General features: G+C 37.0%; 1 protein-coding gene across 6 annotated transcripts in view; it reads right to left on the minus strand.

Annotated features, from left to right (window-relative positions):
* Nucleotides 1-20,933, minus strand: part of LOC135705692 (P protein-like) — a 313,738-nt gene that overhangs the window by 40,712 nt on the left and 252,093 nt on the right. For 4 of the 6 annotated variants that reach the window (XM_065227486.1, XM_065227488.1, XM_065227487.1 and 1 more), the window contains one exon: nucleotides 2,337-2,440. In XM_065227486.1, coding sequence (XP_065083558.1) covers nucleotides 2,337-2,440 — 104 coding nt within the window. Of the gene's footprint in view, nucleotides 1-2,336; nucleotides 2,947-3,118; nucleotides 3,396-19,779; nucleotides 19,890-20,933 lie in introns of those variants that run through there. The other 2 variants (XM_065227490.1, XM_065227485.1) reach the window with 2 other exon arrangements.

Below are 20,933 nucleotides of genomic sequence, written 5' to 3' on the forward strand. Positions count from 1 at the left end.
ATTTTCTAGATGTGTAGACTTTGACTAAATAAGCACTTTTGCATACTCAGTTTTTCCAAAATTTATCTAGACTAATATTTGAGAAGGGCCAAACTTTTTCTGCCGATTTTTTTCAAAAAAATATTATGGAAAAATGACAACTCCAACAAAAATATGTCGCATTGATTGCTTTTAGGAAATTGACCAAATTATCGAAAAAAAAATACTGAAAAAAAAATTTCATTTGAAACCTACACTGAAAAAAATAGATTTAAAAAATTTAAAGTCAATTTAAAAAATGGCCTTGTTTGATTTGGATGAAGCTTTGCCTCAAGATAGGTAACTATGTTTACTACCATCCGTCGATACATCGCGAGATGGGCACTTTCAAGGAAAAAAAGTTTTTCTTACAAAAACTTTTTCATGTCTGAACTGATTTTTTAACGTACCATTTTTACACAAAACTAAACCAGTGAAGCTCAAAATCATCTCAGAACCCAATGAAGCTCCATTTGTGATTCATATTTGTCTAATCAGCAACTTATAACTTGGATTAATCGAGAATTCCATATGAAAAGGGCTTATATCATTAGAAAATAATATAATTGATTATATTGTCTACTACTGAGGCAAAATCCGATACTCCTATAGCAACTTAGAATTCTTAGCTCAAAGTATCCATAAAGAATTAGGTATGAATAAAATTTAAATTGAGATTTTCTTTGGAATCAACAACGATTTGGGAAGTCAACGTATCGCATCATAATTCTATATGCCCTTCTGTTATTTATACCTCAACCATTAACATTATATACCTACCACTTCATTCTACCTATGAGCACTATAAAACTAAGGTTGATTTCATACAAGCAGCAGTCAATCTGATAACGAAAGTTGTGAAGACAAGTTGTAGTAAAATTATTATCATGGACCAAAGTAGTAAATTAAGGCTCAAAGGATTGAAATGTTGTGCAAATATAAATAATCCGAGATGCAACCGAAATAAGTTACGGGCCATATCGTCAACGATGGTAGAAAAAAATACATTCTATGGGATATAACCACGAAATTGATGAAACGATGAGCATTTGTGAATCATGCCGTAGCGTGATATCTTATAATAGAAGTCCAGTTATGAAAAAACGCCGATCGGTGGGAAATGAAGTAAATATCCAACCGTCAACTAGTGAGCAGCAGCATAGTGATGATCCAGGTCCATCAATGAGCGGCCATCAATCCGTAGATGATAACTTGGAGAATTTCCTAAAAGTCATCCATACAACACATATTTGTACGAGTTGTAATTTTTCCATAATATTTTTTTGAAAAAAATCGACAGAAAAAGTTTGGCCCTTCTCAAATGTAAGTCTAGATAAATTTTGGAAAAACTAAGTATGCAAAGTGGCATATTTAGTCAAGGTCCACACATCCAGAAAGTTTCATTGAAATCTGAGAGGGTGCTTTCAGCTCCGAATACGATTTGGCGCGAAATGCGTCAATAGGGGAGTCTCTTTTGATGATTCCTGAATTAATCATTTCAAACGTGTTTTTCTACTTTCAATGTTGGATTTTGGATTTTTTTTTTTTTTCCTTTGGTTTGTTTTTTTCCGTCGATCTTGTTTTCCGTGCTGAGCACCAATGCTACCGACGTGCCAGGAAGGCAGCTCCCACACCTGGACCCTACCTATCGACCCATCAAACTCATGAACCGGGGACCAACGGCTTTACTTCCCTTCCGAAGGATAGCGTGATCAGAGATGTTATGCCTCAGAACATCCCGGCGGCGCCGACTGGGATTGAACCCAGGCCTGCTGGGGTGAGAGGTAATCACGCTTACCACTACACCACCGGCGCCGTTGGATTTTGGATGTTGAATTATTTTTTTAGTTGATAAATTTTGAATTTCTAATCTTTTTCATGAATAATAGTTATAGTGGAAACAGTCTCCATTCACAAAAATAGGCTCCTAACGCTTCTACCCGGGTAGAGGGAAATAGCAAAACCAGAGCAAAATAATATAACATTTTACTATCAATATCATATTATGTTATTGGTAAGTTGTATGCTTTAACATGTTAATTGCTTATTCTGCTATCAGAGCATAATCTGATATTGTTAGAATACAGTATCCGTTCTATTTTGGCAACAAAACCACAAAACCGTTCGTTTTTGGCACGGTTTATTTAATTAAGCTTGTCTTCTCACTCTCTTTGCGACTCTGTGGAGACGAAAAGCTTCGGAGCCTCTGCTCTGCCATTCGCGCTCCACGGAGACGCATGGTGTTTGACATAGAGAAATCATCTGTTGCTTGAAATACATCTACTTACTCTAACGAACAGAAGAGAAAGGATACTCACCATGTAACCGCTCGTGCTCCTGCCGGAATGAGGCCAGGCTGGGATCCTGCCGGATCGCGGCCGGTAGTGTGCGCCATATCTCGAGCGATGCCTCCGTCACCTGACTGAGAGAGATAATAGAGTAGTTAGGCGTGAGCTTTTTCGTGGAGCAGCCGTTCTGTTGCAAATCTTTCGTCTCCTCGTCTTCATTGAATTTGAGCTGCTTGAACACGACATTCTTGTGCTTGTTTTTGGCAGGCATGATGAAGGTTGTTTGGTGGTGGGGCGGTTGATGGTTTGGTAATAGTACTAGCTGCAGCCGCTAGGGGGGTTGCTGAGGCCGCTGTGTGTGTGTGTAGAATTTCTTTTTTGTTTTGGTTTTTGGTGTGCGTGCGAGTATTTGTACTTTTGGCTTCAAAGTTTCACTGATTGAGCATTGAGTTGCAGGATTGTAATACTGATTGTCTTAAATTCAATGAAAGCTTCGGTTCAGAATCGTATCTTCAGTTTTGATTTTTTTTTTTGGTTAGTCTTAGGGTTGTCACACAGAAAAAAATCACAGTTAGTTATCACAGGATCATGCAACATAGGAAAACTGACAGCTGCAAAAATAGAAATATACAAATTTGTAACAGTGTACATCGAGCAATAGAAAGAGAGAGAGAGAGAAAGTAGCAAAACCACGACATCCAGTTAAAAGTACAGTTCATCACACATTCGCTGCATGCACTTGCTTAGAGGGGCGGGCAAACCAAATTCAAACAAATCTGCCCATCTCATCAAAGAGTGGACTGGATCATCACCTCTGGTCCATATCTTAGTCCGTACGCAATTTTGAATGAGTTTTGCTAAGAAGGCACACTGTTGTGGTGTTTCAATTCAGCGAATGCGCCGACAGCGCCGACGATGATCGAGGAAATCTTTTACAATACACTCTCTCTTCTATTTATTCTTCTTTTAAAGATACACATGGGTTTTTCTCCGTTCACTGGGATCGAGGAGTTGAGGGATTGATTATTTTCAGCGAGCAGTTTCACAGTTCATGGCTGAGCAGTGCTCTGCTTTTTCGTGTCTGCGCTCCTTGTTGTCCGAAACGGATTGGCCGAGGGAGGAAACATTGAAAATTTAATTTTTTTTCTGACTTGCTTGAGCTCGACTTTCGGCACGATTTATGTGTCGCAGCACCGTTACTTTGGTGAACAAATGGGTTCGTCATTGTGCGAGAAGAGTTTTTCTTTTTGTTTGTTTGTGTGAAATTTGAACCTGAGTGGGTGAATTTTTATCATCTGCTATGGTAACATGACATTCTGAATTTTCACGGTCAGCATTTAAGTTTTTTTTTTAATTCCCGGTAATTTTAAATTTGTATCAGTGCAAAAGCCCCCCTATCATCGTTCGCGTGGAATTGACACCCGACATTGCGTCCCCATTTGCCCCCTTCCGCCATAGAAGCATCTTCGCGCATCGTCACTGTTGTCAATTCCAACGTGGCAATCAACATTCGTTTTTTCTCTTCCATTAAATTCACAACATCCCCAGCCAATGCCCTTTGCTGGCGTCTGTCTTCTGTGGCATTACTCGTGGAATCCACCACCCCTCTTTAGTACATAATACTAACTTCAATAGAAAAGCCATTCTTCTTGTTTGCATTCGCCCGAATCAAGACGTCATAATGATACATAGTTATCATTTCTTAACCAGCCTTGAATACAGCGAAACAAGCTTGCGAACTTGTGAATACTCAACCTTATGTCACGGTTCACAAAATTCTCCACAAGGGAAATCAGAGGCGGAGAGGGGGCGCGTATAGCTCGTGCTCATTGAACGAACATACAATGGACGTGTTAAAGTGAGTAGTAAACAGGCGCGTGATGAACGAATTCCATACCGGGAGCGCGATCCTATTGTGAATCTATTTCGGGGCTTTACGTGGTTGCTAATCATTATGGAGCTACAGCAGTGCACAAAAGGCTTAGAGGGTTCAAGTGTACGGTGCTAATCGAGTCCACGCGGCGCAAACTGCATTCTTGTGCGATTGGTGGGTTGCACAATGCACAATTTGTCTCACCTGCAGCAGCAGTGGCACGGGGTGGTGGCGCTTGTTTTATTTAATTAGTTTTGTTGACAAAATTGTATACAGCATGGGGATTTTCTTGAGCGACCGATGGACTTGCACTTCCTAGTACATATTTAATCCAACAGTAAGTTAAGCGGTAGCCGCCACCGCAGTGATAACAGTTCAGATATCGAAACGTGCGATGGCAATCAATCATCGAAGTCGGTCTGTGAATGAATGGATGGATTGCAGTCACTGACAGCCATGCCGTCTGGTCAGTTGACGAGCATTGTAATAAGATAATCAGTGAAATGGGAACCTTTTTACTCTTCCTAGAAAGAAGAGTGTGACAAATTCGTGTCAAATAGCAAATACGTCGTGTTTCGCTCGTTGGGCTATGTTTAAGTGGGTTACGTTTAAGTTGGGCTCCCGTTAGTTGGGCTTTAGCCAACCTAAATTGAAGTCAAACGTCATTTCTGACAGTGATGATTCATTTTCGAGGGGCTCATGTGTGAACAATTTGGAAAGTTGCTAAAGGATTGTGATGATAATAAACAATCGGTGTATCCCTCAACCAATTTTCAGCTTGACAGCTCAGCCCAACTAACGAAAGCTAAGTGAGCTACGGGCTTAGCCCAACGAGCGAAAGTTGACTGTACGTCAAATTTCAGGTTCTATCCCCTCCGAGTTCGATGAAACTTTACATAATTGACTTCTTGTCGTAAGATTTCTCTAATACAACGTTGCTAGTGTAGCCGAGTAAAATCGATTTGTTTATTATTTTCAACCACGAAATCAGCTGTCAAAGTGTTCGTCATGACAGCGGTTTGTTTTTTTAATTTTCAACCAGTAAAACGCTTGTATTAGTGAAACTGCTCACTAATACTAACGGTGGTAGAGAACTCTATAGAGATCTCCAAGCGCAATCTCACGAACACTAAAATCCAACATCCATATATAGAAATGAATTAGAAGAAGAACCAAAAAGGTATCGCGATATCACAACTACTTAAAAAGGTAGTGCGTGGTCTCACGTACACTTTTGTGCATCTGGAGAACTCTATTGTTTACTATGGGCAGCTGGAATTAGGCCATCTTGACTCGCGCTTCCGTTCTCCAAATGGTGTATTTGATATTTTTCAATAAATCATAGCATGAAAACGTATCTTTTAATCGAAATGATGTATGAAGAGCAGTTTCACGCCAAATGACGTATCGAAAAAACTCAACCAATTCAAAATTTAACCCGATTTAATCAGCCCACTTTTTGAAAATCTTTTCTAATGTTCTACGAAGCCCATACGCTTTTTCAGTGGTCTTATTGCACCAATGTATACCTTAAACATCCATCTTGGAGATGAACGAGAAAGATTTGGAATTACTGTATATGAAATTGATAGCTTTACCTCTGCTACAACTTTGTCCAATACCATTTTTCGTTTAAATTTAAGGTGCTTAAGTTATTAATGGTTCAAGCTGCTGATATATTATGATCATGCTCAATCAACTACTCATCAGCAGTGGATTTAAGGAAATACCCCAAAACCCCTCACGCATCAAGTGAGCTAGGCATTTGATTAGTATTGTCGCATTATGGCCCTTCGCTCAATTTCAACTTCTGTTCAATTTTCACACTGCTGGGAGCAATTTTCAAAACCTCCGGGAGCAGTGCTCCAAAACGGAAATTTAGCAGGAAAACATTATTTACTCTGTTGCTATTCATTTGAAAGGGTTAGTGTCTTCGGAGAAGTTTTTTTTATATTGAAATGGGCCTAAACATGATGATTAGGGTGTTCTTCAGTTTTTCTTAAATCAGAAATCTAACTTTTTTGTTTGAAGTTATAGGTGGTGTAATTTTTCAACAAAGTCGTACAAAAATATTTCAAGCAACTTTGCTGAAGAAACAATTTTTCTAGTGCTTCATCTGACCATACTAGAGCTATTTTTCTGCGTTGCGTTAGGGTGTCCCTAAAAACAGTTTTTATTCTAACTTTTTTGTTTCTAATGTTACGAAGAAGTGTGATCTTCAGACAAGTTGTAGGAAAATTTATGATGTGCATCTTCGCATTTGGGTATACATTAAAATTTAAAAAATTATGGGTAATTTTAATCTAAAAAACATACAGTCTTCAAATGTCGATATCTCATGTAGTTAGAAAGATAATTATATTCTTGATACAGCAATTGAAAGGTCGTAAAAATTCTATGCGGAAAAAGCTACGATATAAACTTCTTTTAAAATTGAGTCAATTATCTTCAAAAATACCAAAAATTAATTCGAAAATTTAGTGTAACTCTCAACAAAGCAACTTGCTGTCTTGAGCAAAAATGTAGGTTGTAGCTAGTTCTACAATTCTTCTTTTACTCATTTATGCTTAAATGAACAACAAATAAGTTAGAATGCAAAAACTGTTGTTATTAGGGGCACCCTAATAAAAACAGAAAAATAGCTCCAGAATGTCAAAATAAAGAGATATATATATATAGGGTTTCTTGAGCAAAGCTGCATAATTTTTGAAAAGGTTCTTAACCAAGATTTATTTACTTAATTATTTACTAAAAACGGATTACAATATAGGCACAAATTTTATTTCATCATCATCGTTTTGATCATCGGCTTTTTTTCCCAGTAGTGAGCTCGATAAATTTTGGACAAAACGTATTCAGAATCACCCTATTGCTCTGATTGAATCTCCTCTCTGCATTAACAGGAAATCTACTTCTTAGGAAAACCAAGGTTGCAAATACTCATTTCAGTTAAAATAATATTTTTTTAAAACAGCAAAAGGGTTTATCTTCCATTTAATTCCACTTAATTAATTTTTGTATCCATGACAGATACGTATTTCGACTACAATGTGCAGCCTTCATCATTGCATCATTGCACATTGTAGTCGAAATACGTATCTGTCATGGATACAAAAATTAATTAAGTGGAATTAAATGGAAGATAAACCCTTTTGCTGTTTTATTTAGCATTCCGCTAACAACCCAATTTCATTACTTCAATATTTTTTTGAATAATAAAACCAAAAGATGGTATGATGGCATGTTTTACTTGTAACTTACAAGAAGAGGTTACAAAGTATGCGTTTGAAACACAAAACCTGTAAATTTTGCTTTCTATGAGTCACAATCAGCGATTTGATGATCGCTGAGTGAGTGAGTGAGTGAGTGAGTGAGTGAGTGAGTGAGTGAGTGAGTGAGTGAGTGAGTGAGTGAGTGAGTGAGTGAGTGAGTGAGTGTGTGAAAAATTACTGATTGTGACTCTCATGAAGTGAAATAAACAGGTTTAATATGTCAAACACATTCTTTGCACAAATATGATCATGGCATCTAATTATTCCATAAATTAAAAAAAAACATTCTTATAGCTGAAATGAGTATTGGCAACCTTGTGGAAAACCCTGGAGTTCTCAGGGATTTTTTAAATTCTCAAACTATGTCATTATTTAAATTTAATATTGCAATTATTTTATTTTCTTCGTTTTTTTTTTTAACTCTTTATTTGTTCCAAATTCAAAATAAATTACATTTCATTTTTAACCTAGGTGCTCCAGTTACTACAGTAACTTACCAGCCTTAATTGTTATGATATATATCTAAGTGTTTTTACATTGTTCCTGTCTTGGCAATTCAGTATTTTAAACAGGTTTTTTTAAACCTGCATGTCAGTATAACAATTGATAGCTTAAAACTAAATAACTAAAACTAAATCTTATCTAAGTATATAGGGAATTAATCGTTGCAATTGAGGATTGTAACGATTTTTGCCGGAAATTATTAATTATTTTGTTGGACATTTGTGCTAAAGTCTCAACATTCGAAATTCTATGTACTTCGGTAGTACTGTACCAGGGAGGCAACTTCAAAATCATCTTCAGAATTTTGTTCTGAATCCTTTGAAGTGCTTTTTTCCTGGTAGTGCAACAACTAGACCATATTGGTACAGCGTAAAGCATGGCCGGTCTAAAAACTTGTTTAAATATTAGAAGTTTATTCGTCAGGCAAAGTTTGGATTTCCTGTTAATAAGAGGATACAAACATTTTATATATTTGTTACATTTGGCTTGAATGCCCTCAATGTGATCTTTAAAAGTTAAATTATGGTCAAGTATTAATCCAAGATATTTCACTTGGTTTGACCAGGAAATTGGAACTCCGTTCATAGTGACTATGTGACTACTACTAGGTTTCAAAAAGGAAGCTCTAGGCTTGTGTGGAAATATTATAAGTTGAGTTTTGGAAGCGTTGGAAGAAATCTTCCATTTTTGTAAATAAGAAGAGAAAATATCTAAACTTTTCTGAAGTCTGCTGCAAATAACACGAAGACTTCTTCCTTTAGCGGAAATGCCTGTGTCATCAGCGAACAAAGATTTGTGGCAACCCTGAGGCAAATCAGGGAGGTTCGAAGTGAAAATGTTATACAATATAGGCCCAAGAATGCTACCCTGAGGAACTCCTGCTCTAACAGGTAGTCGATTAGATTTGGAATTTTGATAATTTACCTGCAGAGTTCTGTCAGTTAAATAATTTTGAACTAATTTAATAATATAAAGTGGAAAATTAAACTTTTTCAATTTAGCAATCAAACCTTCATGCCAAACACTGTCGAATGCTTTTTCTATGTCTAGAAGAGCAACTCCAGTCGAGTGGCCTTCAGATTTGTTTGAACGAATTAAATTGGTAACTCTCAAGAGTTGATGAGTAGTTGAATGCCCATGGCGAAATCCAAACTGCTCATCTGCAAAAATTGAGTTCGTATTGATGTGAAGCATCATTCTATTCAAAATTATTTTTTCAAAAAGTTTACTTATTGAAGAAAGCAAACTTATTGGACGGTAGCTAGAAGCTTCAGCTGGATTTTTATCCGGCTTCAAAATTGGAACAACTTTTGCATTTTTCCATTTATCAGGAAAGTATGCCAAATGGAAACATCTGTTAAATAATTTTACCAGGAAAGACAAGGTACTCTCTGGGAGTTTTTTGATGAGGATACAGAAAATTCCATCATCACCTGGAGCTTTCATATTTTGAAACTTTTTAGTTATAGACCTTACTTCGTCCAAATCAGTCCCCCAGGAATCATCAAAAATATTTTCCCGAGAGAAAATATTCCGAAAATCCCGAGCAACCTGATTCTCAATAGGACTAGTAAGACCCAAACTGAAATTATGGGAACTCTCGAATTGCTTAGCAAGTTTCTGAGCTTTTTCCAAATTTGTGATCAAAATTTTACCACCTTCTTTAAGCGCTGGAATTGGCTTTTGAGGTTTTTTCAAAATTTTTGTGAGTTTCCAAAAGGGTTTGGAACTCGGGTCTAATTTAGAAACATTATTTTCAAAAGTTTTGTTCCTCAGGGCAGAGAATCGCTTTTTAATTTGTTTTTGCAAATTCCGCCAGATAACTTTCATGGCAGGATCGCGTGTTCTTTGAAATTGTCTCCTACGGACATTTTTAAGACGGATCAAGAGCTGAAGATCATCGTCTATTATAATTGAATCGAATTTAACCTCGCATTTTGGTACTGAGGCAGCTCTTGCTTCAACTATAGAAGTAGTCAGAGATTCAAGAGCATAATTAATTTCATCTTTGGTTTGCAAAGGAATGTTTGGATCGAAGTTATATTCCATAAATGTTCGATATTGCTCCCAATCAGCCCTATGGTAATTGAAAGTAAAGCTGTTGGGATTAGAAATTATTTCTTGGGATATTTCTAAAGTTACTGGAAGGTGATCAGAACCAAAGTCAGCATGGGTAACCAATTGGCTACAAAGATGACATGAATCAGTTAAGACCAAATCAATAGTTGAGGGATTTCTTGCAGAAGAAAAGCATGTTGGGCTGTTTGGATATTGAATAGTGTAATAACCTGCAGAACAATCATCAAACAGAATATTACCATTGGAATTGCTTTGAGCATTATTCCATGAGCGGTGTTTTGCATTAAAATCACCAATAATGAAGAATTTAGACCTATGACGGGTAAGTTTCTGGAGGTCACCCTTGAGAAAATTCTTTTGCTGGCCTACGCATTGGAATGGCAAATAGGCAGCTATAAACGTAAGTTGTCCAAATTTTGTTTCAACAGAAACTCCCAAAGTTTCAAAAACTTTGGTTTCAAATGAAGAAAGAATTTTATGCTTGATTCGTCTATGAATAATGATGGCAACGCCACCACAGGGTCCATCAAGACGATCATTTCTATAAATCAAGTAATTTGCGTCCTTCTTAACCTTATGGTCAGGTTTAAGGAACGTTTCAGTTATAACGGCAATATGCACGTTATGAACTCGCAAAAAGTTAAATAGCTCGTCTTCATTATCTTTAAGAGATCGAGCATTCCAATTTACAATATTTAATGCTTTAAAATCCATTACTGAATTTTAAAGTCATGACAATATTATTTGCAAATTTTACTCCAGTTTGAATAGCATCAAACATGGAGTTAGATTTAAGCATATCAGAAATCATGTCAATTAATGAATTCTGTAAAAATTCCATTTTGGGGGCAGTAATGCTTCCTAAGTCAAAATTGTCCGTTAGAACGTTGGTTAGTATTTTGATTTCTACCCGCTGCAGTAGCAGCATAGGTAGCTCCATTAACTCGCTGAACATTGTTAGCAGCGAGGGGAGTAGGTACAGATGAAACATTTGAAGCAGGGGTGATATTTGTACCTACGGGTACGAATGTAGAATTTGTTCCTCGCTGACCGTTGTTAACAGCAGAGGAATTTGTACCTGTTCGGAAACGTGGAGCGTTTCCTACCTGACGGTTAGAACGAGATTGTAGGATCGCTTTGCGAGTCTTACATTCCCAAAAATTGGATTTGTGGTTTTCACCACAATTTGAACATTTAAATTTCTTAGGATCTTCCTTCACAGGACAGTCGTCCTTTGCGTGAGAGGAATCACCACAATTCATGCATTTAGCTGGCATGTAGGAATTTTTTGTTCTGTGACCCCATCCCTGGCACTTACGGCACTGGGTGAGGTTTTGGAAATTTCCTCCAGTCTTCCTGAAGTGTTCCCACTTCACTCGGACATGGAGCATAAGGCTAGCTTTTTCTAAGGCCTTAAGGTTGTTTAGTTCACTAGACTTGAAGTGAACTAAATAAAAATCATTAGAAATCCCGTTGCGCGAATCGCCAGGACGGGATTTCATTTTCATTTTGATTACTTGGAGTGGCACAACTCCAAGTAATTTTGCCAGTTCATCTTTGATCTGATCCAGGGATTCACCACTGGGCAGTCCTTTCATGACAACCTTGAACACACGTTCAGTTTTGGTGTCGTAAGTAAAAAATTTGTGCTTCTTCTCAGTAAGATACTTGAGAAGACATTTAAATCCGTCCAAGGTTTCAGCCAATACACGGCATTCACCCCGACGTCCAATTTGTAGTGAAAACTTAACTTTCACGATATTCAAAAGTTCCATGCGAAGAGCATGGAAATTGGTAGTGGTTATCACAATAGGGGGAATCTTTTCTTTCTTGGCATTAAGCCGGGAAAGTTTACTAGAATTTTTTTTGGATGATGGATCATTCTCATCATCCGTGAGCAAATCAAATTGATTACTCAAATTAATTTCATCAGAAGGGGGGTCAAGAGTTTGCCCCTTTCTTTTGCGTTTAGGCGCCATAGCGGCAGTAAATTTTTATCCAAATCGACTTCCAAGCAGATTACTATAAGAATCTGAAGGATCGAAGAGGAATTTTCCAAATCGATATCCAAGAAGGATTACCTCGGGTAGGGTCCAAACAAGGATCGAAGAGGAATAAGAGGAGTTGAACAAGGTAGAAATTTTTTACAGGTTGAGCACTGAAAAGTGCGATTATGCGATTATCCAAATCGACTTCCAAGCAGATTACTATAAGAATCTGAAGGATCGAAGAGGAATTTTCCAAATCGATATCCAAGAAGGATTACCTCGGGTAGGGTCCAAACAAGGATCGAAGAGGAATAAGAGGAGTTGAACAAGGTAGAATATTTTTACAGGTTGAGCACTGAAAAGTGCTGTTTAAATTTGTTGTAGCTTTAGCAAAAAGCAAATAGATCCGCACGGCAAGAGAGCACGATGCGGACTGGATTATTTTCTTCGTTAATTTCTTGCACTCCTTGAACTTAACAGATCCGGAACGGATTTATCTTCAGTAACAACGTATTTTTTTTTTGAAATTAAGAGGCTTGAATTTATTTTTAATTCTGGGCTTAAATATAGTTATGTATGGAAAATGCTCATGAATATGGAACGACGATGGAATATGGAACGAGTATTGATTATTTTTAGTAATTCAATTTTTTTCAAGGTGATACATTTGAAAATAAAATCGATTTTTTAGGCTCTTTGCAAGAGTGCTCTGGGAGGAGCTGCAACGAAAACAGTAAGTGAAATCTGCTTTATATGTAGTTCTGAAGAACTCTAGATTCCATGCGAATCCTTTTGGAGAATAATAGGGTAAATCTTAGTAGAATTCCAAGGAAACCCTGAATAGGAGTCAAGCTAAATTTTAATGAAAGTTCTTAAGAATGTCTAAGATTAATTCCTAAAGAATTCTGAGCAAATTTGGAAGACAATTCTGAGGAGCGCTCCAACGAAATTCAATAGAGAAAACCAAGGAAATTCTGATGACAATTTCAAGATGTTTCTAAGAGAGATAGAACCCGGAGCTTAATTCCATTGAAGTTTTCAGAGAATACATTGAGAGGAGGATTTCATGAATCATAAATGAAAATTCTTAAGAATTTCTGAGATTAATTCCTAAGGAATTCTGAGCAAATCTGGAAGAGAATTCTGAGGAGCATTTCATGATAATTCTGAGGAGCACTCCAACGAAATTCAATAGAGAAATCCATGAAAATTCTGATGACAATTTCAATCAGTTTCTAGGAGAAATAGAACCCGGAGGTTAATTCCATTGGAATTTTCAGAGAATACGTTGAGAGGAGGGGTTCATGAATCATTAAAGAAAATTCTTAAGAATGTCTAAGATTAATTCCTAAGGCATTCTGAACAAATTTTTAAGAGAATTCTGAGGATTATTTCATAATAATTCTGAGGAGAGCTCCAACGAAATTCAATGGAGAAATCCAAGGAAATTCTGATGACAATTTCAAGACGTTTCTAGGAGAAAAAAAAAACCCGGAGCTTAATTCCATTGGAGTTTTCAGAGAACACATTGAGAGGAGAATTTCATGAATCATAAAAGAAAATTCTTAAGAATTTCTGAGATTAATGTGTAGGGAATTCTGAGCAAATTTGGAACATAATTCTGAAGATTAACTCCTGATCATTCTGAGGAGCGCTCCAACGAAATTCAAGAAAATTCTGATGAATATTTCAAGAAGTGTCTAGGAGAAATAGATCCCGGAGGTTAATTCCATAGGAATTCTCAGAGAATACATTGAGAGGAGGATTTCATGAATCATAAATGAAAATTCTTAAGAATTTATGAGATTTAATTCCTAAGGAATTCTGAGCAAATTTGGAAGATAATTCTGAAGATTAATTCCTGATCATTCTGAGGAGCGCTCCAGCGAAATTCAAGAAAATTCTGATAAAAATTTCAAGAAGTTTCTAGGAGAAATAGATCCCGGAAGTTAATTCCATAAGAATTCTCAGATAATACATTGAGAGGAGGATTTCATGAATCATAAATTAAAATTCTTAAGAATTTATGAGATTCAATTCCTAAGGAATTCTGAGCAAATCTGGAAGAGAATTCTGAGGAGCTCCAACGAAATTCAAAGGAGAAATTCAAGAAAATTCTGATGACAATTTCAAGAAGTTTCTAGGAGAAATGGAACCCGGAGGTTAATTCCATTAGAATTCTAAGAGAATACATGGAGAGGTGGACTTCATCTAAATACATTTCATTCGATTAAATCTGAGAATAATTCGTGAAGAACTTCAAAGGAATTTGGAGAAGAATTCTAAGTGAGTCGAGAGAATGCCAACTCATTTATGAGGATAAATCTAAGGAATTTGTGAAGAGAACTCCAAGTGAATTCTTAGAAGAATTTCAAAGTTTGTTAATAGAATTCCAAGGGCAAAATTCAAAGGAGATTCTGAAATGAATTCAATAAAAACTTCATTGAAGCATTCGGAAAGAATTCGGAGGAATATTTCAAGAGCATTTCGAGGATAATGCCAAGGATATTCCGATGATAATTTTTAGATAATTTAAAGGAGAGTTGAAAATGGAAATTCTGAAAGGCATTTTGTTTAGTTGTTAGTTTTACTTATTTTCGAGACTTTCAGCCGTAGGCTGGTTCGACTTCTCTCTGAAGCATTTCAAAGAAGTTGTTAAAATTCTGAGCTGAATTAAAAACGATTTATATGATAATTCCATGGGAATTTCTGGTGAATACTAAGTAAACTGTGGCGAACTCCATGTGAATTTTCAGGAAAAATTTTCGGAAAATTTCTAGGTATACCTGCTAGAATTATTATAAATTTGAAGAGCAGAGTGAATCCAAAAAGTCTTCTGCAGAAGAGTTTCAAAAGCATTATAGTGCTAATTAATAAAAGAAATAGGTCTAAGATGAGCCTCAGAGCCAGTCTTGTAAGTGGTCACCGTAGTCGACATATTTTCTGTGATAATCGACTGATTTTGCTTCCGACACTTACAAAACAAGCTATCAAATTACAGTACCAAACTAAAATGTTATATGACAGGCTCTGTCATTCGACACTGTTGACGAAGACCGTCGCGAATGTATGTATTTTAGTTTTTCTCATAATAAGAGCTGCTGATATTGTGCTTGTGTGAATTCTGAAAATAGCAAGCAACGATGTCCTAGTAATAACATTTCTGATCAGAAATTGTTTAATTTACACCTTATTGAGGAATTAGAACGAAATCACACATGTCATATGATAGTTATTTGAAAATTTTATTTTTGCTCGAATGTTCCTCTACCGTTTGTGTTGTGTAAGAGAGACGACGGTAGAGCATGAGAGCACGAATAAAAACAGACTGTCGCGCACGACAACGAAAGTGTCGTAAAAAAACGTCAACAGTCTCAACCCCTGCTCAGAGCTGTCCTGAGATGATTCTATAAAAAATTGTAGAAGGAATTCGACAAATAGTTCCAAGGGTACCAAGATTATTCAAACATAGATTCATTTTCGAGATCCTGGGCACAGAAAATAAATCAAGATCCAAGAATAAGCAAAAACTATAATTCTTTTTTAGATTTCATACAAGTTCGGGGAGGTGTATATTAAATTCAATATTCAGAACATGGAAGAATTTGTCAAGATTCTAGAAAATGAGATGATTTCATGTTCCAAAACTAATAGAAATATTCGATATATATATTAAACTTCGAAAATTCCGACTTCGAAAATTCCGACTTCGAAGTGTTTTTAAGATTGCCAACTTGAAATAAATCAAATGACTTCCTTTTTAATTCTGGCACTTATATAAATGTTCAAGATCTCTTACTTGGAATTGGAATTCAAACCTTTGTATTTGTGAGATCTTAGACTTTGTGAAAATAAGTAAATGTTTAACTTGATGGTTTTGATTGTAAAACCGTTCTATTTTTTTAAACGTTTGTGGCAATTAAGTTGTTGTTAAACCAAACAAAATGTGTATTTTTAAACGCATTTAAAACCCAGCTTTCATATCAACTTTGACGTTTTCGTAAAAGTTCTGCAGAATCCTGGGAAACTCAGGGAATTTTATTTATCAAAATGAGTAGACAGTGGTCCATGATGGGGATTTAGCTAGACAAAAGTCCTGGCGCCTTTTCCTTACGTTTTAGTGTCAGCTAATCACCCATTGATTCATTATACTGCATGAACTCAACAACTTTGTTCTGGAAAAGTTTGGGAAAACAGTCAAACGGGCTGTCCCATTACATAAGAAGCAATGGTACTAAACAAATATAAAACGCGTTTTTCTCGGCTTGCTAATTTGTGCTATGGGACGGACTTGCCATGAGAGGAAGATATTCAGGCAAAAATATGCTTCTTCAAATAAAAAATGGCTCAAATTGTTTGTTGGGTTATCTTTGGTAAACATTTTTATGCTTGAAAAGTTCCTTTGTTTGACTGTTTTTAAATTAGGGTGGTCTTGAAATTAATTTTTATTTCAAGATCAACTTTCTTAATTTTGGAAATAGAGCTACATGATCTAGCGAAAAGTTGCAGCCTAGAGGATTTCAAGCTACTTTCTTTGAGAAGCATTTATTCTATCTGTTAATGTTCTCATTTGAAACCATTTTTGAAAATTGAGAAATAGTTTCATCATTAAATCGGACAGCTGTCTTCCCACTGCGGTGGATAAACCAGTTTTGCGGTATGAAGACTTTCGAAAAATCGTCGGTTTCTCTTCAAACCTTGCTTTTAGTGGGGAAATTTTTTCTACATTTTCTTCTTCTTTTTAGTAATAGTGACATTATGTAAAACCTAAATAACGGACAAATTACACCATTGTTGATATTTTTAATTAAAAGTGAATTTTGTCATACAATCTCAAGTAGGGCTCTACATTTTAGAAGCTCAAAAATGAACTTGTGTTTTGTTTCTGTACGTGTTGAACGTACTTTCAGCACGAAACGAAATTGAAACAGAAGCACGCTTAGAACGAAATACTGGTTGTGAATTTTTTCGTCGTTGCTTTGCTCATCGCTTTCAGTGAAAGTAACGTCGATTTTAACGAGTTGAAACGCAACCTCATAATGGCTTTCAATCCCTTTCACCGACACTCTATCACCGCTCTTTCAATGTGTTTAATATGCGCTGCGACATTCGTTACGTTTTTTTAGATACATATGTAGATGAAAGATAAATTACACATATTACGTGCAATCTTCAAGTGCTTTCACGTGAGAAATCCTTTAAATTTAAATGCTTTTCCATCATATACGTCATTAAACCTCTGTTGATGTGTTTCATGAAAGACGAAACTATCAAACTCAAGCGCTTTTTCACTCGTCCGATTCACCGAAGCTTGAAAAAAAGACCAATGAAGTGTCGGGAGAAAGATAGACAAGCGGTTGAAATTTTGTTTGCAGACGCTGACTGAGGTTCTAGAATGCTGCAAAGCTGTTCGACTTCAACAGAAAAAAAGCTAGCAGTCTCTTCGTCGCATCGATTTTGTCGATTGAAGCTGATATTGTGACGCCCTGTTCTCAAGTAGATTTTGCACCAGCTTATACGATTGAACGCTGCTCGTACTCTGGTGGTGAGTGCTGTCAGAAGCAGCATGAAACATCTAATTAACGTAGGTTTTTCCTGAGAAATTGTGTTTTTGAGCTTAACTTTTTTATTCGAAATTTATCTAGAAGATAATTTTTAGAACTTATTGTTATTAATATGCTCATTTTTGTCAAATACAGCTAATCAATATCTCTAAGCTATCGCGAAATTTTTAAAGTTATTTTGAAATTTTTAAGAGATATTCTAAATTGACTGATTAATTGAGATATAAAAAAAAACATTTCTTCAAAAAAGTAGCTTTAAATCATAACAGCTACAATTTGGTTGAAGATCGTGTGTCTGTATTTTCAAAAATAAGATAGCTAGTTTTTGAATAACAATCAATTTGAGAGCACACCTTTTTTAAAAACAGCCCAAAATAAGAAGTTTTGTTTAGTTAGTTTTCTTTATTAAAGAGGCTTTATACAAAATAAGAAGTTTTTCAAGGAAAAACAAGTTTACCAGAGACACCAAATGTCTAAAGCATAAGACAAAAGCACTATACTTTCTGTCTGGTTAAATTCCCATCCTGGACCACTGTGCAAAGCTTTACTAAACAACACTTTAGCCCAATTGCTCAAGAATGCAGGTCACCGGTTCTGATCTGATCTACTATGCTGATGAAGCGTGTTGTAGTTTTTGATGGAAAACAATCCCACCAGTTCTGAAACCTGTTTTCCCTTTGTTGTATATGCAAGTCTAATGGACCACTACGCCGTCACCGGTTCTAGTTTTATTTTCTGCGTGGTAACGCTCCCATTTAATAACTCGGGGATCAGTAAAGTCCATGTAGGTGCAATTGTGCATTTGTTTCACAATCATAATAAAACAAGTCGTTCAAGGTTAGATCAAAACAAAAACAACATTTTGACATCGAGTGTCGGATTTATACTGGGATCGACGTCAGCTGTTGCCGAATTGGTGTTGGGATTGGGACTCATACACGTGAGGATATTCCTACGACTGCGCTGAGTTACGATTGATGCGCATAAAGTTTCCCTGCCTTGAAAGATAGAGGAACGGATTTTTCCTTGTAATTAAGAGTAAACACGTTCCTATTTACAACATTCTGTAATGATAGCGCCAGGATTGATTTTGATATTCTAATTATAGCACGTTCGTACGTCATAACGGTTTATTTCGGGAAGTACAAGGTTATACACTTGGCGCAACATGTTTATGCTTAACGAATGAAAATAAAAACCGCGCCTTCTGGCATAAACAAACGCGGCTGACTGAGCGAATTAATGTCTCCCAGATAAGGGGCTCGACTAATCCAGTTTCCAGTTGATTAAACTTCCCGGAAATGGGAAGAATTGCGTTTCTTCCGAATTTCCGAGGGTTTAACGTAGAAATACATTTGGCGTGGAAACTGCGGAAAACCCAAAGTCACCCACAAACGGCGCAATGTGTGACACATAAATCGTGATAAAAAAAATCGGCCAGGATGAGAGAGAAAACAAAAATTAAGATCGTCGACGTTCTCATTTCTCAGTTCAAGCAAAATGGTTCACTGCCATTCTTCGGACGTTGCTACTGATTTTCCCGGCTTCTTCTTATCAATTTTCCTTCAACACACTGACGATGTCCACCGACTTTTTATGCGTGGCTACGCGCAGAGATTTTCCTTTTTATTTTTACACTCTCGGTGTCATGCCGACGGTTACCGATATAGAAATTGTGTTATAATTCGAGGCACTTTTTCTTGGACTGTGAATTTTTGCTTTCTTGCGAGATTCTGGATGATTTTCACTCACTATCACCAACTGACCGAATGGGAATTCCTCTAATCTAAACCGGCTTCGTTGTTCACTTTATACAGCTAGCGGTGCACTTGATCGTTAAGTAGAAAAAAAATCAATCCTTATTGACAACTTAACAAAAGCGATGGAATCTTCCAAGAGCACTTTTACGAGCCCTTTCGAGAGTGTGGAAATCCTATTCACTCCTCGTTCACTACAAGTGTCACCTCTCCAGCTCGAAAGTCAAACACCGAAAACAGTTAACCAGTGGAGCTAATGGTCGGGAAAATCCTTGCTCTTCTTTATGTTTTTGCTGGAGACAACGATTCGCTCTCCTTCACTCTCCACTTGGGGGCGCCCACAAACGAACCACCCCCGCATTCGTAACGGCAAGGATTCTTCCACGTCTAACCACGCGTTGCGCTTTTCTTCAATAAAAAAAAAACTTTTCCTCACGTTTTCCTTCTAGTACTTTTCTCCAACTAGTAAATTGATTCGACGAATTAATAAAACAGAAAAACTAACACTGGAAGGACTTTATGATTGTGGAAGAAGGCACATGCGTACCGACCGACCGTTGTCAGTAGACTGAACTTGGAGAGGTCAGAAATTTTGTGTTTTAAAAAAATCATCACAAAAACATCCACAGACAGAACAACGTAAGCTCAAGCCGGCTGCCCGTCCGTCCGTCCGTGTGGAGATAGGCGCGCCGGACGTACACAGACACACGTTCTATAATAGCAGCAACGCGAGCAACTAAACTGAGCGAGTAGAGCGCTCTACTAGCCCGCAGAAGTGCAAGATCGCAGCAACAGTTGCGATTGTCCGAATATAAATGTGGAATTATTGTAACCTGTGTCTACTGGATAGATATGTGCGGACCTATCGCTATGTCGGTTCTTCAAAGCATGGCTTGCTCTCTTCCAGAGCTTTTAGTAGCCATGTGTGACAGCTCTTGTTGCCATCAATTACCCTCCCCGTTGGGGTGTGGAAGCGTTTCCGAGGGGGTCAATTCAGTGGCGGTTGAAATGGAGAAAAGCTTTCGCGGTGAGTTCGGTGTGATCATCACGATGACGACCGGCAGCGAGGCAGTTGCCTATTAGATGTGTGATTTGTGCACTATGTGGCAAATGCTTGGATTTGTCGTTGGAAATTATTTGTGTTTGACGATTGAGATGGTGTCGTTGATGAGAGCGAGTTGTGATTCGGTAGGCAGTGAGTGTTATGCTTTGGATTATGACGGCAATAGGGGGGACCTAGCTCTGGGATTGGTTTGAATTTTCACAATGGATTTTTTTAAATTTTGTTTAAAAGATTAATTCATTTAAATATCACTGAGGTTTCAATTGATCGAGTAGAGTGCTTGAAAAACGATTTCTTGTACAGAATTACTTTGCAAATTAAGTGGCTGGCCATCAATGGAGGCGCTTGGTCATAGTATCCATAGTAGGATGGGTCATCATTATCATTTTTTCTTCCATTTGGGGTACCAAATATCCGTGCAAAAATGTGGGGACGATTGGATGTAAGCCGGCTTTCCGCTTTCGTTTGAAATTTTTATGGAAATTAGTATGGTATTTTTGCATTTTCATTCCTAGAGACCACAGTTA

Source organism: Ochlerotatus camptorhynchus, unplaced genomic scaffold, assembly GCF_037179485.1.
Source record: "Ochlerotatus camptorhynchus isolate MF236.1 unplaced genomic scaffold, CSIRO-AGI_Acam_v1.1 ptg000274l, whole genome shotgun sequence".
NCBI classification, from domain to species: domain Eukaryota; kingdom Metazoa; phylum Arthropoda; class Insecta; order Diptera; family Culicidae; genus Ochlerotatus; species Ochlerotatus camptorhynchus.